This window comes from Leucoraja erinacea, chromosome 1, assembly GCF_028641065.1.
Source record: "Leucoraja erinacea ecotype New England chromosome 1, Leri_hhj_1, whole genome shotgun sequence".
NCBI classification, from domain to species: domain Eukaryota; kingdom Metazoa; phylum Chordata; class Chondrichthyes; order Rajiformes; family Rajidae; genus Leucoraja; species Leucoraja erinaceus.
The window spans coordinates 111,719,006-111,744,138 of record NC_073377.1 but is presented as its reverse complement, the minus strand read 5'-3'; the positions used below and the strand labels follow the sequence as shown (position 1 = coordinate 111,744,138).

Here is a 25,133-nt window from a genome sequence, read left to right as displayed (position 1 = left end):
AGGAAACTGGATGGTGTGTAGTTGGAAGGAAACCAGCAATTTCCCATGCATTTACTCCCTTTATCCTTGTCTGTAGAGTTGTAAATTTGCTAATGCTCATCACGTATTACATTTTGTGAATAGTGTACACTGTGCATTGGGGTTGGAGGGAATGAATGATTTTAGTGCCGATGTGGGCTGTTTTGCCCAGCTTTTTGCTGAGCTTCCGGGGTAGTCATTGGTGCTGTGCTCATCCAGGGAAATGGGAAGTGTTCCATCCGATGTTATGTTTAAAGCTTTTCAACACGTTAAAATAATCCTGACCTTGGCAATGGAACCCCGATCAAACCAACTATGTTGCACTGCCATTATACTGCTTCTGATGGATTTAATTCTGTCCTCCCAGGTTCTTTTCTACATCTTTTCTAATAACCAGTTATGAAAAATCCTTAAGTGATTGTCATTCTATTTTCTCAAAGATTTCATGATGGGTGACAGACCGGTTTATGTAGTTGTACGTATCCCTTTCCCACCCTCGCAAAATCAAAGTAGGATTCAGTGACTTTTTTTTAGTGATGGTACGCATTGTTATGGCATACGGTCACTTATTTAAAAATTTAAATGTCATTAATTCATTTTCTACCCACATGGCATGTATGTTTACTAATCATCCATGGCAGTTGCAACTTTTTGACCAGCAGAAAACTCTCATTTGCATTTTTCAATTACCAGCCTCCGCTTTTAATAAATCTCTCTCTGCGTGTCTGTGATCTCTCGTGAGATGGCACAACCAGAAATGTTTTTGCCTCTCCTTTCAGCATTCCACGGTGACTATCATCTCCCATCACCACCACTTTCAAATGGCAGGACTGATCCTCTCTGCCAGTGTTAGGCGGCAGCACAGTGGCACAGCTGGTAGACTGCCCCTGTTAACTGATTTTATTCAAATGCCATGTAGACTGTATATGAGATAATATAAAATTTAGGAAGGCAGAGCAAATGTTTGCTTTACTAGTTTGCTTGGGGCCATTGTGCTTCACCCGTAAGCATGCCATTAACTAGCTAGGGAGGCAAGTTGCCAGAGAAGGCTAGTGGAGTTCTAGTGGGGAAAACAAAGTTGGGCTGTAGCTATAATTGCAGCCGGTGCATTTTAAACTGGTGCATGTTTTCTTCAATAGGAAGCGTGTGTTTTTAATTATTTTGTGAATTTTAAAGCATTTAATCAAATCTGTTTTGAAATAAATTACAGGAAATTATGTTTAGGGTAATTATGTTAGTGCGTTAATATCCAGAACCCTGGACCAATGATCCAATGACCTAATTTTAAAACTTCACTGCAACTAATTTATTAAATCTGAATTGAAAAGCTAATACCAGTTGTCAGGAAACCTGATTATTAATAAAAAGCCAGCTGGTTTAGTAATGTCCATTGCAAAAGGAAATCTGCCCAATGCCTTTTTGGGCCCATACACTTGATGGCTAGAAACAAAGATGCTGGTTAATAGACAAAAGGACACAAAATGCTGGAGTAACTCGGCAGGTCAGGCCGCATCTCTCGAGATGGGTCAGACTGAAGATGGGTCCCGACCTGAAACATCACCTATCCATGTTGTCCATAGATGCAGCCTGACCTGCTAAGTTATTCCAGCACTTTGTGTCCTTTTGTGTGCTTGACTGCTAATTGCCCCTGAAATAAGCAGGCAGTTGGTGGACAAATTCAGTCCTGCCAGCAATAACTACTTCCGAATAATAAGAGTAATCGTGTGGGACAATACTGTTCATATACTTGCTGGATGATGACATTTCTGCTGCAAGATTCTTGTGCACCGAGCTATCAATTTTGTCCCTCATAATCCACGATGATCTCCTTTTGATTCTTAAGTGTAATTTACATTGTCATCATGGATATCTCAGCAGGTTTCATAACCTTGGAGACAGCCTCTTCATCTCAAGCAGAATGCAGATGTTTCTACATTACAACTACATCATCTCATCTTCACATCGGTCATTGTATATAACCTTCACCTTAAGGAAAACTTTCTCTGAAATTTTAAAATCCTCAAAAGTTATTTTCAGCTGCAAACTAATTAAATCTAGCCAATTAACCTACAAACGTATGTCTTTGGAGTGTGGGAGGGATCCGGTGCACCTGGAGAAAACGCATGTGGTTACTCCGCACAGGCAGCACAAGTAGTCAGGATCAAACCTGGGTCTCTGGCCCTGTCAGGCAGCAAGTCTACCGCTGTACTGTGAAGGATACTGTGCTTCACAGTACTGTACTGTGAAGGATACCAAGGACTGTTTTTTACATTGTCTCTTTAAATATGGTCATCTTATCACCACTGAAGGATTTCATCTTTTGTGACAACTTGCCCTCTGTTGCTGTAGAATTGTTATATTCTGTATAATTCTCTAAATATTAACATGTTTTCTGTTTGAACTACTGTGATCAGCACTGTAATTTGGATGCTTTCCACATGCCATGAAGCACAAGTGCAAATGTAGCATGGAACAGCCCCTTCTGCCCATTGAATCCACGCTGATCATCGATCACCCGTTAACATTAGATCTGCTATTCCATTTTCGCACCCACTCCCTACACACTTGGAGCAATTTATAGAGGGTAATTAATCTACAAATCTGCACCTCTTTGGGATGTGGGAGGAAACCGGAGCACCCAGAGGAAACTCGTGCAGTAACAGAGAGAACATGCAAACTCTACACAGACAGTACAATAGGTTAGGATCAAACCTCTGGCACTCTGAGCCAACAGCTCTAACAATTACCTCATAATTGAAATGGCAGTGGATGGAATGAATGAATGAATCTCTTTATTGTCATTGCACATGGTACAACGAAATTTAAAAGTCAATCCAACGGTGCGATTCACAAGAACAATTTTAAATATATAAGAAAAGGTAAAAATATATACATATTAAAAAAATTACAGATAGTTTTTGCCACTAATTTGCCATTATGAGGTATTCGGTATTGTACAGTTATATACAGTTATATAGTAGTGCAAATGGTTAAGTACATTCAGGATGATTTTAAGGTGCTTGTGAGTAAGAACCATTCAGTTGAATGAGTGTTATTTCTTATTTTGCATTGTTAGGTTCACGTATGGCTATGGGGTAGAAGCTGTCTCTGAGTCTGTTTGTGCGAGTTTTGAAAGACCTGTACCGTCTGCCAGAGGGCAGCAGGTGGAACAGTTTGTGTCCAGGGTGGGAAGGGTCCTTCAGGATGTTGGCTGCCCTGCCAAGGCAGCGAGAGCTGAAGATGTCCTTCAGGGAGGGCAGTGGGCAGCCAGTGATTTTTTGTGCGGTGTTGATGACCCTTTGAAGGGCTCTCCTGTCCGCTGCAGAGCAGCTGGCATACCATGTGGTTATACAGTACGCCAGTACACTCTCAATGGAGCAGCGGTAGAAGGATACCAGCAGCTTCTCCTCCAGGTTGTTTTTCCTGAGGATCCTCAGAAAGTAGAGTCGCTGCTGGGCCTTCTTGACTGCTATGGTGGTGTTTGTAGTCCAGGAGAGATCCTCCGTAATTTGTGTGCCCAGGAATGCTTGATCACGGCCATTCAACAGCATTGATCACATGTTGAATGTTTTTGACATGCATATTCAAACTAGACTTATGCTATGATTATCTCCTGAAATGCTTGGGTTGTTACCTTTTTTTTACTAAATCACCTTAATGCAAGTTCAAATTTAGCAGACTAAGGGTAATGGTGTTAATGTGAAGCAAATCAAATGATGTAGTGTACCTGGACTATCAGAAAGCATTTGATAAGGTCCCACATAGGAGATTAGTGGGCAAAATTAGAGCATGTGGTATTGGGGGTAGGGTGCTGACATGGATAGAAAATTGGTTGGCAGACAAGAAACAAAGAGTAGGGAGTAACGGATCCCTTTCAGAATGGCATGAAATTTTCCGGAAGTGGCGGCGCTGCCCTGGCAGCAGCGGCTCGCCTGCAGTCCGTTGGTTTTTACTTTTTTGTATTGTTTTTTTTCGTTTTTGTCTAGTTATGTTTTTGGTTTTTAGGCTGTGTTTATGTGGGGAGGGGGGTGGGGGTTGAAACGGGGGCTGCTGTCACTCCCTTCGGGGGAATACGACCTTTTGTCGTATCCCCCTTCTTTGCCTCCGTCTACACTGAGGCCTAGCGGAGCCGGCGACCTCGGGACTCTGGAGGCAGCTGACAGGACTCGTCCTGGGCTCGTTCCCGGCCCAGCCCGGGATGGAACGGTGCTCCCGTGAGAGCAGCATGGTGAGAGGCTGGAGTGGCCCAGCCTGAGGGAGGAACGGCACTCCCGCTGGAGTGGCCCAGCCCGAGGGTGGAACGGCACTCCCGCTGGAGTGGCCCAGCCCGAGGGAGGAACGGCACTCCCGCTGGAGTGGCCCAGCCGGAGGGTGGAACGGCACTCCCGCTGGAGTGGCCCAGCCTGAGGGTGGAACGGCACTCCCGCTGGAGTGGCCCAGCCCGAGGGAGGAATGGCACTCCCGCTGGAGTGGCCCAGCCCGAGGGAGGAACGGCACTCCCGCTGGAGTGGCCCAGCCCGAGGGAGGAACGGCACTCCTGGCCCAGCCCGAGGGAGGAACGGCACTCCCGTCGGAGTGGCCCAGCCCGAGGGAGGAACGGCACTCCCGTCGGAGTGGCCCAGCCCGAGGGTGGAACGGTACTCACGTGAGGGCGATCCGGTCCGGGGGCTGGGACGGTGCTCCGGTGGCTGGGATGACGTTCTGGCAGCGGTGTCCAGAGTCCTGGGTTCAGCCGCGGGCCAGCGGCTGCGTGTGCTGGACTGGAGGTGCGGCGGCTTCGACCACCCCGGGCCGCAGTGTTTGAACCGGCCCGTTCGCGGGGTTCGGTGAGCTGCGGGACTGTTTGTACCATCGCCCGGTGGGGAATCGCCTCAGCGCAGAGGAAGCAGAGGGAGAGACTGCAACCCTAAGATTTTTGCCTCCACCACAGTGAGGTGTTTGGAGGACTCACTGTGGTGGAAGTTAATTTGTGTTTATTGTTGTTATTATTGTATCATTGTATGTATGACTGCAGGCACGAAATTTCGTTCAGACCGTAAGGTCTGAATGACAATAAAGGAAATTCAATTCAATTCAATGGAGCGGGTGGGCCTGTATACTTTGGAATTTAGAAAGATGAGAGGGGATCTTATTGAAACATATAAGATTATTAGGGGTTTGGACACACTAGAGGCAGGAAACATGTTCCCAATGTTGGAGGAGTCCAGAACCAGGGGCCACTGTTTAAGAATAAGGGATAAGCAATTTAGAACAGAGATGAGGAAACACTTTTTCACGGAGAGAGTTGTGAGCCTATGGAATTCTCTACCTCAGAAGGGGGTGGAGGCCGGTTCTCTGGATGCTTTCAAGAGAGAGTTAGAGCTCCTAAAGATATGGGGAGAAGGCAGGAAAGGTGTAATGATTGTGGATGATCAGCCATGATCACATTGAATGGTGGTGCTGGCTCGAAGGGCCAAATGGCCTACTCCTGCACCTATTGTCTATTGTCGATGATGCTGCACACAATATTAATTTGATTAACCTTTTGTTAATTATCTCTTTTGAACTTTTAGAATAACCAAGTTGATCATTTGTAGTGTATCAGCAAGAAGTTGAAATTTGATAGTACTGGTTTGCTTTCTCTTAATTACCACTATAATATTGCATTTTTTGCTGTACCTATTGTTGACATAAAGTGAGATCAGGAATAGCTTCTAAATTACTCTACCCAAGAAATGAGCCTCAATCCATTTTTGCAAGAAACTCACCTGCACTATGGAAGATTATACTTTCATGGAGGAATGTTCTGGTCAGGATCCTTCATCAAGGATCGTGACCCGAAACATTGTCTGTCCATTCCCTGCACGGATTCTGCCTGACCTGCTGAGTTCCCCCAGCACCTTATGTTTTGTTCAAGATTCCGGCATCTAAAATGTCTTGTGTTTCCTTATTCACATTTGGATTGAGTACCTTGCTTATGGTAAGCCCAGCTCAAACCATGTACAATGATTCAATGAATTGTCTTCCTTCAAATTACCACACATAAAATAGTCAATTGGTCATTCCACGTGACAGCTAGTCCCTGCTGAGAGGAGGTGCAGTTTCCTAATGGTTGGAAAATCCATCACTTTGCAGAATTGTTATACCTTTTGAAAGAGAGGGGTAATGCAATAGGTTATGCTTGTGCCAGCTCTGAGTTAATTGCAGGAACTTACAAATATGCTCTGATCGCAACACAAAGATACATTTTTATGTGTGTAAATCCATGAACATCTCGCCTCAACCACAGTGAAATAGGTATTTGCAAATTAAGACCAATACGGTCAGCAGTAAAGACAATTGTATTAATGTGGAACTGAGTCTTGACCTGAAACGTCACCCATTCCTTCTAGTCAAGTCAAGTTTATTCGTCACATACATATACGAGATGTGCAGTGAAATGAAAAGTGGCAATGCTCGCGGACTTTGTGCAAAAAGACAAACAAACAAACAACCAAACAAACTACAAACAGAATCACATATTCTTTTACATATTAAATATTGTGGGCGGAAGGAAAAAGGTTCAGTAAAGTTAGTCCCTAGTGAGATAGGAGTTTACAATCCTAATGGCCTCTGGGAAGAAACTCCTTCTCAACCTCTCCGTTCTCACAGCATGACAACGGAGGCGTTTGCCTGACCGTAGCAGCTGGAACAGTCCGTTGCAGGGATGGAAGGGGTCTCCCATGATTTTATTGGCTCTGGAGTTGCACCTCCTGATGTATAGTTCCTGCAGGGGGGAGAGTGAAGTTCCCATAGTGCGTTCGTCCGAACGCACTACTCTCTGCAGAGCTTTCTTGTCCTGGGCAGAGCAATTCCCAAACCAGATGGTAATATTTCCGGACAAGATGCTTTGCACAGCCGCTGAGTAGAAGCACTGGAGGATCCTCAGAGACACTCTGAATTTCCTCAATTGCCTGAGGTGGTAAAGGCGCTGCCTTGCCTTACTCACGAGTGCTGCGGCGTGTGATGTCCATGTCATACCCTCAGAGATGTGGACTCCCAGGTATTTAAAACAGCTCACCCTGTCCACAGGATCCCCATTTATCTTCAATGGAGTGTACGCCCTCGGATGATGTGCCCTCCTAAAGCCCACGTTCAGCTCCTTAGTTTTTTTGATGTTCAAGAGGAGGCTGGTGTCCTGACACCAGAGTGCTAGGTCACCCAGCTCCTCCCGGTAGGCCTTCTCATCGTTGTCTGAGATCAGGCCCACCACCATAATGTCATCAGCAAACTTGATTATTAAGTTGGAGCTGAACCTGGCCACACAGTCATGTGTGTACAGGGAGTACAGTAGGGGGCTTAGGACGCAACCCTGGGGCGATCCTGTGCTCAGGGTGAGGGACTTCGATGTATTCCCTCTCATCGTGACTACCTGGGGCCTGGTGGTGAGAAAGTCCAGGGCCCAGGCACACAGGGGGGTGTTGAGCCCTAATTCCAGTAGCTTCTCGGCCAGTCTGATGGGGACTATCGTGTTGAAGGCTGAACTGAAATCTATGAACAGCATCCTCACGTAGCCCCCCCTTCTGGCTGTCAAGGTGAGAGAGAGCGGTGTGCAAAACCTGGGAGCCCGCATCGTCTGTGGATCTGTTTGGACGGTATGCGAACTGTAACGGGTCCATGTTGCGAGGGAGGAAAGCACAGATGTGTTTCTTCACCAGCCTCTCAGCATTTCATGACTATCGAGGTAAGGGCCACTGGACGGTAGTCATTCAGACAGGCTGGGGAGGCATTTTTTGGTACCGGTACAATGATGGATTTTTTGAAGCAGGCAGGGACCACGTACTTGTCCAGTTCTATCTGGAAATGCTGCCTGTCCCTCTGAGTTACTCCAACGTTTTGTCTGTCTTCTGTATTAAGGTGGTTTGTGTTACATTTTTAACACCCATACCAATCTTCTTATGATGGGTGGACGTTTCTCTTCAACTTTGCAGAATGTGCTATGTTATGGCAATTGTGTAGTGCTTTTCCATCACTGTCATTTGATGTTCATTATCTAAAATCTGGCTTCTATATGCTTAATAGATTGGTTTCAGGTCATGGTGAGGGCACGTGAAAATTCTCGATCTTAGCAGCAATAAAGAGAAAAAAGCTATTCTTAATGGCTTACACCTCTTCTCTTCTCTTCAATGCACATTGAAACATATTAGGAGGTTACATTATATACATTGTTCCATTTTTATGTGAGATTACCTCTATTGATTGAGGACTAAGAAGGAAAATAGTCAACTGGGTGTGGAAGTATTAGTGAAATTGTTTGTTTTGTCCAATAAAATCTTTCATAGCAAAACGGAAATATATTCAAATTTATTAGAACCATTTTGGTACTGAATTTGTTTGCACTTGTTTTCCTCTAAATAGGTTAGCTTTTTGCAGCTTTTGTTCTGTTTTGTAGTATGTATGCACGTACATACATGTTCACCTATTGCTTGCTTCTGAAATTGAAAACACTTTGGGGAACTATTGAAATATTGCTGCAGATCAAAGAACCTTTTGTTTTAGATGAAACTAAAATCTATTCAGCTCAGAGTTGGGTTAATCAGAAAGATTAGTAGCAGGATGATCAACTGAATGCAAGGCCATTGTGTTATGAACTAGAGTTTAGTGCTCTAGTTCTGCAGCAATATTGGCATGACTTGTATCATGCTACCGACAGTCTTCATCTGCATTTTGTCAACTTGCTGTCCCAGACAGCCTTGATCCACTGTAATTCACCCACTGCCATTACAGGTCCATAGCAGACACCATCACCTTGACCATGGCCATATCTTCTCCAGAATGCATAGGTAACCAGGATACTGCAGCAGCATCACCATTACATTTTTCATTCAGTCTCTCTTACTACTGACATTCCATTTGTTTTCTCCACTTAAAAACTTAAAATATCTATTGTTGCAAGGAACAAGGAACTACAGATGCTGGTTAATAGAAAGTGCTGAAATAACTCAGCAGGTCAAGCAGTATCTCTGGAGAACGTGGATGGGTGGCACTTTGGGTTGAGACCCTGAAGAAGAGTCTCACTCTGGCAATGGAGGACAGAAAGGTCGGATTCGGAATGGGAGGGGGAGTTGAAGTGCTGAGCCACAGGGAGATCAGGACCGAGCGGAGATGTTCGGCGAAACGATCGCCAAGCCTACCCTTGGTCTTACCGATGTAGATAAGCTGACATCTAGAGCAGCGGATGCAATAGATGAGGTTGGAGGAGGTGCAGGTGAACCTCTGTCGCACCTGGAACGACTGCTTGGGTCCTTGAATGGAGTCGAGGGGGGAGGTAAAGCGACACGTTCGGGCCGAAACGTTGCCTATTTCCTTGGCTCCATAGATGCTGTAGAACCCGCTGAGTTTCTCCAGCACTTTTGTCTACCTTCTATTATCTATCTATGTTCTGCAGAGATGTTGATTCCCCTGCTGAGTTACTTCAGCACTTTTGTGGCCTTCTTATTTTATTAACTTCACCTTCAACGCCCTAATTACAACCACGCGCCTCTCCAAACTCTGGGACCTAGGCGCAGCTCCCACTCTATACAACTGGATCCTTGACTTCCTGACCCATAGACCTCAACATTTTTTATATATATATTTCTATCTTATTCTCCTGCCTCAATAGGAATGAGATCCACAACGTTCTGAAATGGAACATGCTACATTATCACAGACTCGTGTCTGCTGTAGTGCAGGTGGAAAAAAAAAGTATGGTATGGTACAATGTTGGTTAATGAAAGAGTCCCCTGTGTTGATGATCACAAAGACTTTTAACAACCATATACAAAATCAACATAGTTTTGATAGTCATGACAAAATCGAAGAAAAGCTTCTTTCATGCTGAATGTAAAGACCACCCAGACAAAGGGAATATTTACAACACGAAATGTCGCCCGTCCTTTTTCTCCAAAGATGCTGCCTGACCTACTGAGTTACTCCAGCACTTTTTGTCTATCTTTGATATCAACCAGCATCAGCAATTTCTTGTTTCTACTTGAGGAAATGTTTTTTTGTGTGCTTCAGCAGAAATATCAACGGTAACCATACTGTGGATAACAACTAGGTTTTTTTTTCTTCCAGTTTCAAAAGTTTAAAAAGCCACATGGTTTGTCTGAAGACTTGATATGGAACTGCAAAACAGTAATCAAGGAGCGGGCAGTGGTTCTTTTACTGATGAACAGGTGTGCAGAAATTTCCCAAAGGTTAGAAAAGCAAGTGACAGAAATAACAGAAGATGGGGGAAGTCATAGAACCATCGAACAGCCAGACATCCTTAACAAAAGGTAAATATATTGCTTGAAAAATTGTAGATAATGAATATAAAATATTTTATTAATATATATATATATATACAACCTTCACACTTTTTTTAAAGTGCGCATTTATGTCCCTTTCAATCTACATGAAAATGAATTTCATTCAGTTTGTGTAATTATTAATTTGTCTATTAATGTCCACTTAACAATGTCCGGTTCTGTAAGTCTCTCCTGTGACATGATTAGTAGTTGTGGTGTTAGATGCTTTCGGCCATAGTTTTCTTTTGTGGGAATAATGTTGAAAAGAGTTGAGCACGTGACATATCAAGCCATTAATTTATGTTTTGGTGCTACACACAAAATTTGTATTGGTGATGCTATAGCCATTATTTAAAAAAAACAGAAAAATATGTGAACAAGTTTAGAATGTAGAAGAGGATACTACTTTTAAAGTGTGCTAACAGTTTTAGATATAAAGATTGGAAATAATTTAAATAATGACCAATATCGTATTTTAGAGGAAAATATCCAGTGAAATACCAAAATAGTTTGGAGCATTCATACTTTTGTGAATTAAAACCCACTGATCCTAATTTTCTTTGATTTTTAGGGGTTTTGCAAGCTTAGGGAAATTGCACAAGGAATTAACAGATAACTGACCAAGATTATAATTTGTAATTTACCGTAAACCTGTAGGGAGTGGATAGTAAGGTTATGTATTCATACACTAAATTTATATTGGATATATTCTAGATTGCCGGATGGGAAAGGAAAATAAAATTACGATAATTTGTGGCATAAACTAAAGCAAATGGAAGTACGATTTGATTTTTATTTTGTTGGGACCTACTAGTATAGGAAATTAGTTTAGTTTATTGTCATGTGTACAGAGGTAGTGAAGAGCTATTGTTACGTGCTAACCAGTCAGCGGAAAGACAATACATGATCACAATGAAACCATCCGCAGTGTACAGATGCATGATAAAGGGAATAACGTTTAGCGCAAGGTAAAATCTGATTAGAGATAGTCCAACGGTCTCCAATGAGGTAGGTAATAGCACAGAACTCTTGTTGATAGGATAGTTCATTTACCTGATAACACCTGGGAAGAAACTGTCCCTGAATCTGGAGGTAATAATAATAATAATAAATTTTATTTGCGGGCGCCTTTCAAAGTCTCAAGGACACCTTACAGAAAATTAACAAGAGAGAAAAAACATATAGTCGGAGTAAAATAAATAATAAGGACATCACCAATACACAAATTAAAGACAGAATTCGCTCCAAAGACAAAAAATCAAAAACACAATGTGAAGAGAGAGCAGCGGCAGCTAAAGCGCGCCAGCGTCCACTCTCCCTTGCGACAGCCATCTTGGACACAAACTAACATATTCACATTATGTTAGATATGGAGGTATGTGGATAAATCTGAGGATTTGTGCAAAGAATAACTGCTACTGAATATAAGAAAGGAGAAATATTATACTTTGTAATTTGTGAATCTCACTGAAAATATCTTGTTACATGAAGTACTAGAACAAAACCTATAACCATTTCCCTTCAAGATAAAACATTTGAATCTAGTTAATATTTCAAAGTGAGGCCAGAGTCCCAAAGAATGTCACACTAATAAGATGAAGGAATTAATTGGCTGAAAACAAAAATTGCTGATGAATGTCAAGTAATTAGCCAAAGTATTGAGAGAAAGCCTAGCTGGTCCCATTGTAGTTTTTATTTTCTCTCTGAATTCTCAGTGTGTTTAAACGTGACCTTGGCTATTTTTTGGTCTACTTGAAGTGTGTCCCATGGAATCAAGTTTATGATGTTGCATACAGCTCTGTTACTCCACGTGTGCAGCACAATGGCACATCTGGTAGTGCTGCTGCCTATCAGTGTGGAGTTTACACATCTTCAACGTGATCCTGTGAATTTACTCCGGTTGCTTTGTTTTTCTCCCGCATCGCTAAGATGTGGGGGGGGGTTGTAGGTTAATTATCCCCTGTACATTGCCCCTAATTATGTGGGGAGTGGGTGAGACAATGAGATAACATTGAACTAGTGTGAACAAGTGATCGATGATTGGCCTGGGCCAAAGGAAATGCTTCCATGCGGTATAAATAGAAACTAAACAAAGTTAATAGTGAGATTAAACCTGTGTATCAACAAAATAGTACTGGACTATGCTATTAAATCTGTTATCAAAGTTTAAATATCTTTAAGTAAATACATCTTAAAAATATAAAAGGTATAACAATATAAACATTCTCATCCCACTCTGTTCAGCTGTTATCCAAGATCGCCTTCTGGAGGATGTTGGTGCTTTTACAGTCATGGGGAAGAATTTCATGAATTGTCTTTCCATACATTTTTTTTGATAATTGAACCATATTCACTCCTCTGCCTATAATTCAGAACAGAATTATGGTGATGCTTTTAGAGGTGGGAAATAATAACCTGCTTATCTACACATCTAAGTGACTGTCACTTCCTTGCTGGGTTTTTGGGAAGTAGATTCAATACTTTTGGTTCTGTAATCAATTTTATTCCTACTTTTTACTAAAGCTTCTCATGCCTTATTGCTGTTCGGCTCTGTAATAAGCGAGTTCGGTATTCCGACTGTGCATGTGGGCCTGGGACCGCTTGTGTCATCAGTCCGGGGCTGTCGGTTGGCCCAGCGGTAGTTGAGCTGCGGTTGGCGCTACTTCTCCGCGCTGGCTGTGACCGACGACACCAGCGGCCCCAGGCCCACAGCTAGCATGGAGAAGAAGTGTCAAGTCTAGCCCAACCCCGCTTCCTGACGGGCTGGGAGGGGACGGGAACGGCGCCCAGCGGCAACTCAATGGGCCCGACACCGACGAACACGATCTTGCTCACTCTCCAAAGCAAAAAGCAATAAAAACAACAAAATAATCTTAGATGTTAACAAAGGAACAATAAATACTATTTCATAGTTTGAAAGCAGTATTTTCTTACCTGGAATAATCAAAGCTGGAAAAAAAGGAAGAAATGAAGGTCCACTGCTTCACTGCTCCGCTGCTTTCCAGCAATGTTATGCATAGTGACCTTTGACCTGGGCATGCGCAGTCGGAATACCGAACTTGCTTATTCATTTGCTCTCAGACATCTTTTTTTCTCGTAAATCCTGAAGTTTTCTTGTTGTGGGAGTACTTAGCCTTAATAATGGAAGGAAACTTTGAGGTTTTTCCTCCCCTGATCATCATCTAACCAGCCGTTCATCGCATCCTTATAGATATTGAGTAAATTCCTTAGACCTTAGCTTTACAGTGTGGAATCAGGCCCTCCGGCCCACCGAGTTTGTGCCAACCAACGATCACCCGATACGCTAGCACTATCCTACACTTGCTCCCGATGTTGGGGACCTTAGCTTTACAGCGTGAATCTCTGGAATCAGGCCCTCCGGCCACCTATATTTAAGAGGGAGTTAGAGCTTGTGCTAAAGGGATCAGGGGGTATGGAGAGAACCAACGATACTGAGTTGGATGATCAGCCATGATCATATTGAATGGCGGTGCAGGCTCGAAGGGCCGAATGGCACTATCCTACACACAAGGGACAATTTTACAATTTTACCAAAGCTAATTAACCTACAAACCTGTACATATTTGAAGTGTGATAGGAAACCGGGGCACCTGTAGAAACCCCATGCAGTTCCTGGGGGAATGTACAAACTCCGCACAAGACAGCAGCCGCAGTCGGGATCACACACAGGTCTCTGGAGCTGTAAAGCAGCAACTCTACCGCCACTGTGAATGTAATAAATATCATTTTTAGCCACACTTTAAACATTGAATATTTAATATGTTCATATTGCTCTTTAATCTTTGTGTAAAGTTGCTGGTTTGTGTATTAATGTTGAATATTTCATGGATCCACCTATAAATACATCAGGCCATATCCCTTTGGTTGCAGTAAACGGCTGCCTTGTTGTTCACTGCACTTGATTTGCTATAATAGGGAAGGTAGTAAAATACGGTGTCAAATTAAGAAATTATAGTACCTAGATGAAAAATGTGTAACATGGGCATGTACCATTGCAGTGAAATCACAGCTGACCTGTGACCTTAATTCCCCAGTCACTTTTCCTGTTTTATTTAATCCTTTCAAAATCAAAAATCTATCAACTTTGTGCTTAAAATCAATTGAGGTTTGGTTGTGTTGGAGGGCAAGATGTTAATTTTCTTTGTTTATACTTCACATGCTAATTCCTGTGTTCTTTTCGACAGTTTGGAACTTAAACCATATCAATTAATTGGATTAAATTGGTTGGCCTTGCTGCATAAGCACAGGGTGAATGGTATACTCGCAGATGAAATGGTAAGTATAACTGATTTAAAATAAAGATTTTCAACTACCTTTGGTAATCCCTATTTATTTATCCTCTGACACAATTCTAATAACTCTATATTCTTTGCCTTTCCTTAGTGTGTTACTGAACTATTTTAGTTGTTTATTATGCTGTTTATAGAGTACTGTGTTTACATATCTGTTGCGCTGCTGCTGCAAGTAAGAATTTCATTATTCCGTTTCAGGACAAATGACAATAAAACGCTCTTGATTCTCTAAACTCTTGTTTTCCCAATTTGAAGATTTTGCTAATCCATTTATGCGTTGAGGAGAAATTAGAATCTAAGACACAAAAGTGTTGGAGTAACCCAGTGGGTCAGGTAGCGAAGGTGGATAGGTTGAATTGATTGGATTGAATACTGATGTTTGGTGTTGGGGCCCTTCTTCAGACCGGTCCCAACCATAAAACGGTCCTGATCCGAAACATTACCTGCACAAATGCTGTCAAACCTGCAGAGTTACTCCAGCACTTTGAAGAGAGGCGTAGGGTTAGAAGAAGAGTCTCAACCCAAAACATAACCTATTCCTTCGCTCCATAGATGCTGCCTCACCCGCTGAGTTTCTCCAGTATTTTTGTCTATCAGCACTTTGAATCTCTTTTTTGTAGACACGATCTACAATTCATTGGTTTCTGTCTACTGGCTACTTAATAATCTGTCTATTAAGGAAAAGTTTAAAGGATGATTGACATGATTCAATTGGGCTGAAGACCCGTTTTTGTGCTGTATGGCTCATTTTTGCATATATTGCTCAATACTGCACCTATCATTCTACAACCTCAACATGTCATCTCAGCTTCCATTTATATTCTACTCTTCAGAAGATAAAATGAATTTCAAAATCGGATTTAAATTTGTCCCTATGGATGGGCATTGGGAACAGGTTAAGCCTTATTTATGTTCTGAGTTTACAAAGTTTATTTACCACTTGACTAATTTATAAAAGCTACAAAAGAATATTCTAACAGAGGATTAAAACCACAACATTTCCCTTTGATTCTATTTTTCTCTCACTGCATTACTGTGATATTTTAAATTTAAGGTGTATTGTTTCCAAATAATTAGTAACAGCTTTACCCTGAGAATGTTTTGCACATAGTAAATATTAATGTACTAGATTTCAGTGATTTGCATAAAAATCGACTTTGGAAGCTAACATTTCGTTTTGAATGAGTAGTTGCTTTGTGTTTCAATCACATACTGTTGTTCTCATGCAGGGCTTGGGGAAAACTGTGCAAGCCATTTCATTCCTTGCCTACCTGCACCAAGAAGGGGATAAAGGACCACATCTTATCGTTGTACCTGCCTCTACCCTAGGTAATGTTTAAAAACTCACCACCAATGGCCTCATCAATGATTTCTGCCCCTTTTAACGCGATAGTCTTTAGAAACTTTAGACTTTAGTGATATAGTGTGGAAACGGGCCCTTTGGCCCACTGAATCTGTGCCGACCAGTGATCACCATGTACACTTACACACGAGGGACAATTTACAGTTTTTTTTAATCAAAGCCTATTAACCTACAAACCTGTACGTCTTTGTAGTGTGGGATAAAACCAGTGTGGTTACAGGCAGAACTCCGTACAGACTGAACCTGTGGTCAGGATCGAACCGGGGACTCGGGTGCTGTAAGGCAGCAACTCTACCGCTATACCACTGTGCCACCCCTTAGTCCAGAAGTACATTCCTGAAGTTTGATAACACAGTGGCGAAGCTTGTAGAGCTGCTGCCTCACAGTGTCAGAGACCCGGCTTCGATCCTGACCTTGGGCACTGTCAGAGTTTTCACATTCTCCCTGTGACGTGGGTTTCCTCCGGATGCTGTGGTTTGCACCCACATCCCAAAGACATGCGGGTTTGTAGGTTAATTGGCCTCTGCAAAATTGCCAAAAAAACTGCCATGAGAAGTGGGATAACATAACAAACGGTGTGACTGGGTGATCAATGGTCAGCATGGATTCAGTGTGCCGAAGGCCCTGCCACGCTGCATCTCTTTCTTTAAATACAAAGGTACTGAGACATTGGTAAATGTTATGACCTACTTAAGGAATATCTCTTAATTGAGGCACCTGCTGATAACAGCGATTCAGTTGTGGATTAAATAAACATAAATGAACACAATTTTAGAAAGGAGATGAGGAGGAACTTCTTTAGTCAGAGGGTAGTTATTCTGTGGAACTCATTGCCGCAGAGAGCTGTGGAGGCCAAGTCAGTGGATATTTTTCAAGGCAGAGATAGACAAATTCTTAATTAGAACAGGTGTCAAGGGTTATGGGAAGAGGACAGGACAATGGGATAAGGAGGCAGAGGTCAGCCGTGATTGAATGGCAGAGGAGACTCGATGGGCCGAATGGCCTAATTCTACTCTTATAACTTGTGAAATTATGATTTTTATGTAATTTGTTTTCAGATAATTGGCTCCGAGAGCTTAGACAGTGGTGCCCTGATCTAAACGTTATTCTGTATTATGGTAAGATTTGTGTGCCTTTTAAAATTTGAACAGATTCTGTGATTGGGCAGTTGTGATCTTTAAGTGAATATTTTCTATTTGTCATCCTACAGCTTATCCAAGCAGCTTCCAATTAAATTAACATAAATTTGGTACTGCAAATGTAATGTTATGATATTGCCACATACTTCAAAATTTGCAACTTGCTTTATATTAGTTCTTTTACAAAGGATGAGTTATTGATAGCTGCATAATTTCATTATATATACTTGCTAATTTATCAATGTTATCCGAAAATGTATTCACAACCATCTAAGTGAGGTCAGGCTGTAATGGAAAGTTTTGAATCTGACATCCATCTATACAGTCTAGAATAATTTGAGATAGAGTTAAAGAACCATCTTTGCCAACAAATTTGCCTTTGGCCATTTTCAGTACATTTTTTTGCTAAGGGGTGGCACACTGCACCAGGGACCCGGGTTTGATCCTGAATTCAGGTGCCGTCTGTACAGAGTTTGTACGTTCTCCACGTGGCTGTGGGTTTTTTCCCGGAATTTCCTCCCACATTCCAAAGACGTAAAATTAGAAATTGTCCCTATTGTGCGGGGATGACTCAGTGGGCCAAAGGGTATGTTCCTGCACTGTATCTCTAAACTAAAGTAAACGTCGATTCACTGGTAAAAGCTCTTTTTTAATTGTAGTCTCTAATATAATATATCAAATAAAAGCAGCCAATTTGTATACAGTAGTTCTTAAAACACCAAATTTGTTGCATCATAAATAATAGACAATAGGTGCAGGAGTAGGGCATTCGGCCGTTCAAGCCAGCACCGCCATTCAATGTGATCATGGCTGATCATCCACAATCAGTACCCCGTTCCTGCTTTCCCCATATACCCTGACTCTGCTATCTTCAAGAGCCTTATCTAGCTCTCTCTTGAATGTATCCAGAGAACCGGCCTCCACCGCCCGAGAATTCCACAGACTCACAACTCTCAGTGTGAAAAAGTGTTTCCTCATCTCCGTTCTAAATGGCTTACCCCTTATTCTTAAACTGTGGGCCCTGGTTCTGGACTCCCGCAACATTGGGAACCTATTTCCTGCCTCTAGTATTTCCAAACCCTTACTAATCTTATATGTTTCAATAAGATAGCCTCTCATCCTTCTAAATTCCAGAGTATACAAACCAGCCGCTCCATTCTCTCAGCATATGACAGTCCCGCCCTCCCGGGAATTAACCTTGTAAACCTACACTGAACTCCCTCAATAGCAAGAATGTCCCTCCTCAAATTTGGAGAACAAAACTGTACACAATACTCCAGGTGTGGTCTCACTAGGGCCATGCACAACTGCAGAAAGATCTCTTTGTTCCTATACTCAACTCCTCTTGTTATGAAGGCCAACATGCCATTCACTTTCTTCACTGCCTGCTGTACCTGTATGCTTACTTTCATTGACTGATGAACAAGGACCCCCCAGATCCCGTTGTACTTCCCCTTTTCCCAACTTGACCCCATTTAGATAATAATCTTCCATCCTGTTTTTGCTACCAAAGTGGATAACCTCACATATATCCACATTAAACTTCATCTGCCATGCTTCTGCCCACTCCCTCAACCTGTCCAAGTCACCCTGCATTCTCATAGCATCCTCATCATAGTTCACACTGCCACCTAGCTTTGTGTCATCTGCAAATTTGCTAATGTTACTTCCTTCGCTAATCCCTTCATCTAAATCATTAATATATATTGTAAATAGCTGTGGTCCCAGCACCGAGCCTTGCGGTACCCCACTAGTCACTGGCTGCCATTCTGAAAGGGACCCGTTAATCCCCACTCTCTGTTTACTGTCTGCCAACCAATTTTCAGTCCATGTCAGCACTTTAACCCCAATACCATTTGCCCTAATTTTGCCCATTAATCTCCTATGTGGAACCTTATCAAATGCTTTCTGAAAGTCCAGGTACACTACATCCACTCGCTCTCCCTTGTCCATTTTCCTAGTTACATCCTCAAAAAAGTCCAGAAGATTAGTTAAGCATGATTTTCCCTTCGTAAATCCATGCTGACTCGGACCGATCCTGTTACTGTTATCCAAATGTGCCGCTATTTCATCTTTTATGATTGACTCCAGCATCTTCCCCACCACCAATGTCAGGCTAACTGGTCTATAATTGCCTGTTTTCTCTCACCCGCCTTTCTAAAAAAAGTGGGATAACATTAGCTACCCTCGAACCCACAGGAACTGATCCTGAATTTATAGAACATTGGAAAATGATCACCAATGCGTCCACGATTTCTAGAGCCACTTCCTTAGGTACCCTGGGATGCAGACCATCAAGCCCTGGGGATTTATCAGCCTTCAGCCCCATCAGTCTACCCAACACCATTTCCTGACTAATGTGGATTTCCTTCAGTTCCACCATCACCCCAGATCCTCTGGCCACTAGTAATCAGGAAGATTGTTTGTGTCCTCCTTAGTGACGATGGATCCAAAGTATCAGTTCAACTCATCTGCCATTTCCTTAGTTCCCCATAATAAATTCACCCTTTTCAGTCTTCATGGGTCCAACTGGTCTTAACTAATATTTTCCTCTTCACATACCTAAAGAAGCTTTTACTATCCTCTGTTATATTCTTGGCTTTTCTCCCCATATTGCCTTTTTAGCTATCTTCTGTTGCTCTTTAAACGTTTCCCAATCCTCTGGCTTCCCGCTCATCTTTGCTATGTTGTACTTCTCTTTTATTTTTATTCTGTCCCTGACTTCCCTTGTCAGCAATGGTCGTCCCTTACTCCCCTTGGAATCTTTCTTCCTCTTTGGAATGAACTGACCCTGCACCTTCTGTATTATTCCCAGAAATACCTGTCATTGTCTTTCACCTTCCACTGTCATCCCTGCTAGGGTATCTTTCCAGTCAAATTTGGCCAGCTCCTCCCTCATAGCTCCATAGTCCCCTTTGTTCAACTGTAATACTGACACCTCCGATTTACCCTTCTCCCTCTCAAATTGTAAATTAAAGCATCATATTATGGTCACTACCTCCTAATGGCTCCTTAACCTCATGTTCCCTTATCAAATCCGGTTCATTACACAACGCTATATCCAGAATTGCCTTCTCCCTGGTAGGCTTCAGTACAAGCTGCTCTAAAAATCCATCACTGAGGCACTCCACCCTTTCTTGAGGTCATGACATGAGCCTTTTCTCATGTCAGTCTTCTCCCTGCCTATGGTGGAATTGCTTTCAATTGTGCTTCTGAGAAAGAGGTCAAAACACTTGACAGAGCATAATGGAGTTATATAGCATGGAAACAGGCCCTTCGGCCCAATTTGCTCATGCTGACCAACATGCCCCAACTACCAGCCTGCATTTGACTCGTATCCCTCTAAACCTATCCCATCCATGTACCTGTCCAAATGGTTCTTAAATGTTGTGATAATACCTGACTCTGGCAGCTCGTTCCATGTACCTACCACCCGTTGTGCAAAAAAAAGGTTGCCTGTCTGTTTCCTATTAAATCTTTTCCCCCCCACCCTCACCTTAATCCTATGTCCTCTGGTTCTCGATTTCTCCTACTCTACATTTACCCTATCTCTTCCTCTCATAAGAAATGGAGGTAGGAGTAGACCAATCTGTAAGATCATCGTTGATCTTTCACCTAATTCATATACACCCTCAACCCCTTAATATCTAAAAATCTATTGATCTTTGACTTGCCAAACAAATCTGTTCATCCTTCTTAGGTAGAGAAGTGCAAGTTTTTCCTATCTTCTAGATAAAAAGTTTCTTCCAAGCTTAGTCCCACTTGATCAATTATTTATTTTAAAGCTACCCCTGGTCCAGCCACGGAACAGAAACCTTTATTCCTGCACCTATCTTGTTGGAAAGTTTAGTTTATTGTCGCATGCATAGAGGTACAGTGAAAAGCTTTTATTGTGTGCTAACCAGTCACGAAAAGACAATACATGATTACAATCAAGCCATTCACCATGTACAGATACATAATATTTATGCATTTAGTGCAAGATAAAGTCCAGTAAGGTCCGATCAAAGATGGTGCGAGGGTCTCCATTGAAGTAGCTCAGGACAGCTCTCTACTTGTGGTAGGATGGTTCAGTTGCATTATAACAACTGAAAAGAAACTGTCCCCGAATCTGGAGGTGTGCGTTTTCACAGTTCTATACCATTTTACCCGATGGGAGAGGGGAGAAGAGGGAGTTGTCAAGGTGAGACTCGTCCTTGGTTTTGCTAGTGGCCTTGCCGAGGCAGCGTGAGGTATACATTGAGTCAATGTAAGGGAGGTTGGTTTGTGTGATGATCTGGGCTGCGTCCACAATTTTCTGCCAAGCCCATAAGATCTTTGTTCTTCAATGTAAGCCCATCTTCTAAATTCTACAGAATATAGATAGGTAAATCTGCATAATTTGAATCAATACAGAATCCCCACTCCCCAATTCCCAGACTATACCTCCATTGTGTTCCTTACAAGTAGCTTTGCATCTCCTGTTTAGATCCTGCGTGATGATGATGCCTGATTGATGTTGATATTTGGCCAGACTACTTGACAATACTTTCCTGCTCTTTCAGGGACGTACTTTCTCAAAGACAATTGGAACTTTAGTTTTTAATGTTTCATCTGAAAACTAAACTACCATTATAGTTTTGTTATTATACAAGGAAGTACAACACTCTTGAGTTATTTCTCTAAACACTCATTAACAATTTGTCATCTTAAATATTAATATAGATTCGATGTTTTTGGTGTTTAGGATCTTTAGAAGAGCGGAAGATTCTCCGATCTGATATTCTTCACAAGTTTGTGGGCTTCAGTGTAATAGTCACAACGTAAGTTATTGCCATCCTGTGATAGACAGTGCAGATGTTGCATAAAAGAGAAGGCCATCTGTATTTGTACGTGCTCGTCCAAACCTGTGTGCAGATGGGTAGACACAAAATGCTGGAGTAACTCAGTGGGTCAGGCAGCATGTCTGGAGAAAATGGGAAAAAGGGCGTTTCAGGACATTTATTTTCTCCAGAGATGCTGCTTGACCCGATGAGTTTGTCCAGTATTTTGTATCCATCTTTTGGTATAAACCAGCATCTGCAGATCCTTTTTATATCTAAGCTTTGCTGCTGTATTGATCTACGCCACTAGGGAGAGTGCAATCTGGAATTCTAGTTTCTTAGTAGCACAGCCATTGAATGTGCTCCCTCTACTGGTAAATACGAGGTCCTACCTCAATTAGATACTGAGGATTAGTGCTGATTTTAATTAATCCCAGTTTTAATATTTCTGTACACATTTCTCAATCCAGAATATTATCTGACAACAGAAAATCTTCTGGATAGACATTTATAACTGAGGTTTTATCTTTTTTGTAATTGCTATGTTGCTTGTTAGCCGTGGGGGGGGGGGGGGGGAGGATTAAAGGCATTAACCCAAGAAATGAATTGTATCGGAACTTTGATTCTGTGACTAAATTTTATTTGCATCACTTAGCATGAGGACAATTGATTTATTTGTTGACTTGAATCAACAGGTATACCTGTGCAATCAGTAATGCAGATGATCGCAGTCTCTTTCGACGTTTGAGGCTGCATTATGCAATTTTTGACGAAGGCCACATGCTGAAGAATATGAGTTCCATTCGTTACCAACACCTCATGACATTTAATGTAAGTTTAGACTTTAGATATACAGTGTGGAAACTGGTCTTTTGGCCCCCTGCTTCGACCAGCGATCATCCCGTACACGGACACTATACTACACACTAGAAATTATTCAAGGACTGAAGCCGATTAACCTACAAACCTGTACATCTTTGGGATATGGGAGGAATCCGGAGAACCCAGAAAAATCCAACGTGATCACAGGGTGAATATACAAACTCTGTACAAACTGCTGCCGTAGTCAGGATGGAACCTGGAATCAGACGCTGTAAAGCAGCAACTCTACCGCCATGCCACTGTACCGTCCCTATGCTGTGGCTCATTGAAGTGCCTTTCTCGTGCACCGTCCACTTTGAAAGCACATTGTGATGCCAAACCTCCATGGCTATCACCGTATTTTATTAGTGACTGTTTTATACCGCTTGCTACTACTTCAAACAATTGTCGCAAGCAATCGTCCTGCACAGGAACAGCGTCTTCAGCTCACAATGTCTAATTTAAGTTCATCCATATCCTTCCATTGCCTGCATAGTCATACAGCATGGAAACGGGCCCTTTGGTCCAACTTGCCCATGACATCCAAGATGTTACACCTACACTAGTACGTCTACCTGCATTTGGCCCACATCCCTCCAAACCTTTCCTATTTGTGTACCTGTCCAAAGGTCTTTAAAATGTTGTTATAGTACCTGCCTCAACTTAAGTCTATGCTGAGCATGATCCTTATCCCTCCATTCCCTGCCTATGCATGTACCTATCTTAAAGCCTCTTAAATGCCGTATGAACATCTGCGTTATGCTAAGAGTTCCTTCCATGGAAATGAATAAAAAACATTTTTGGATGAGGCGTTTGTAATGCTTCTGTATGAAATTCTGATGGGTTTGCATTGTTAATAGGCTGACCATCGCTTGCTAATGACTGGGACTCCACTGCAAAATAATCTTCTTGAATTGATGTCTCTCTTGAATTTTGTGATGCCTAACATGTTCAGCAGCAGCACCAGTGAGATCCGCAGAATCTTTTCATCTAAACCGGTAAGCTTGAGATAGTTCATAAAACAAATTGCGGAGCTGGAGCACTGGCCAATTGGTAGCGAGACCAGAATGTGTGTCTTGGTTTAAAAGTACACATGTTGCACAATTTCTGCTATTGCCAATTAAACAATGTGAGTATGAGTGTCTACATAATATAAATGCAAGGAAACTTTTTTGCACTCATTGTTTTTTTAATTTTATTTTAATATTATCTAATTGTTTTTTAATTTGATTGAATGTTTTAATGTTACCTAAAGTACTTCTTCTTGCATATGGTGTGCACAGCCTAAAGTTGTAGGTCAACTTGTTCTATTTGATCTATTTGTTGGTGCACGTCGGGTTGATTGCATTAGTCAAAACAGTGTGGACCATGTGAAGGTTGCAATCTCCCACCCCATCTAAAGGAGCTGTATTTGCAGACTGATACTGCTGCAAGTAAGAATTCTATAGTTCCATTTTTTAGTACCAATGACAATTAAACACTCTTGATTCTTGACACTGGAATCAATTTCACTGAGATATGGCTTCCTTTCTACACTAGAAAAATATATATAGGAAGGGAGAGGAAATAAATGATTCCAACTGGCAGTTCTCCAGCATGAAATCATTTAATTTCTGCAGGCAACCTCTGGGCGTACATTATGGTTACTTGGTTCAATCTGTGAATCATGATAGCGATTATCCCTGAAGTAATGATCCAGCTGCAGCTACTAAAATAGTTATTCCTGTTGTGATAGTTGTATATGGAATTATGGATAGTGATTTTCCAGTGAACAATTTATAATCACAATAAACACATCTATGTTTCCAAACAATAAGGCATGGTGAAAGTCTGGAATCTCCCAGACTCTGGAAGTACATCTGGATTGAGTTTCATATTTAAGCACAAGATCTTTCCTACATTTGCTGGGAATTATCTTTGACATTAATGTTTGAGCGAGTTAAAATGGACAGGCTATCCTGAGCTGTATCGTCAAGTTGATTACCAAGTAGACTGAAAATGGTTCAAGGTTGTGCTCAGAACCTCCTTGAAGAAACAAAGCGTAGAGAACAGGAGCAGGAGTTGGAAATTTGACCCTTTGCCTTCTCCCCATGTCCTTTAATCCCTTAAGCATTAAGGAACAGAGTAAATCTCTGATAATTTGCCAACTTTCAGACTTTGGTTTGGACAGATGGATTTTCTGGACTGTTGAATATAATTCCTGTTAAAACCCCTTCACACTTCTAATTTACTTTTTTAAGCTGGTGCACAGTAGTAAAATAAATGTTCCGGTGAACTCCTAATTGCTATTTCATACATCAACCTGAAGCTGTACCCCCTGTTTCAGAACATCCAGCTGTTGGGAA

General features: G+C 42.0%; 1 protein-coding gene across 1 annotated transcript in view; it reads left to right on the top strand.

The window, feature by feature from the left end:
* The window catches only part of LOC129700803 (SWI/SNF-related matrix-associated actin-dependent regulator of chromatin subfamily A containing DEAD/H box 1-like), an 84,382-nt gene that overhangs the window by 37,837 nt on the left and 21,412 nt on the right, over nucleotides 1-25,133 (top strand). Inside the window, exons 9-15 of the mRNA XM_055641507.1 lie at nucleotides 10,096-10,298; nucleotides 14,516-14,606; nucleotides 15,853-15,952; nucleotides 17,045-17,104; nucleotides 21,852-21,927; nucleotides 22,623-22,758; nucleotides 23,649-23,786. Of these exons, the coding sequence (XP_055497482.1) occupies nucleotides 10,096-10,298; nucleotides 14,516-14,606; nucleotides 15,853-15,952; nucleotides 17,045-17,104; nucleotides 21,852-21,927; nucleotides 22,623-22,758; nucleotides 23,649-23,786 (804 nt within the window). The remainder of the gene's footprint in view (nucleotides 1-10,095; nucleotides 10,299-14,515; nucleotides 14,607-15,852; nucleotides 15,953-17,044; nucleotides 17,105-21,851; nucleotides 21,928-22,622; nucleotides 22,759-23,648; nucleotides 23,787-25,133) is intronic.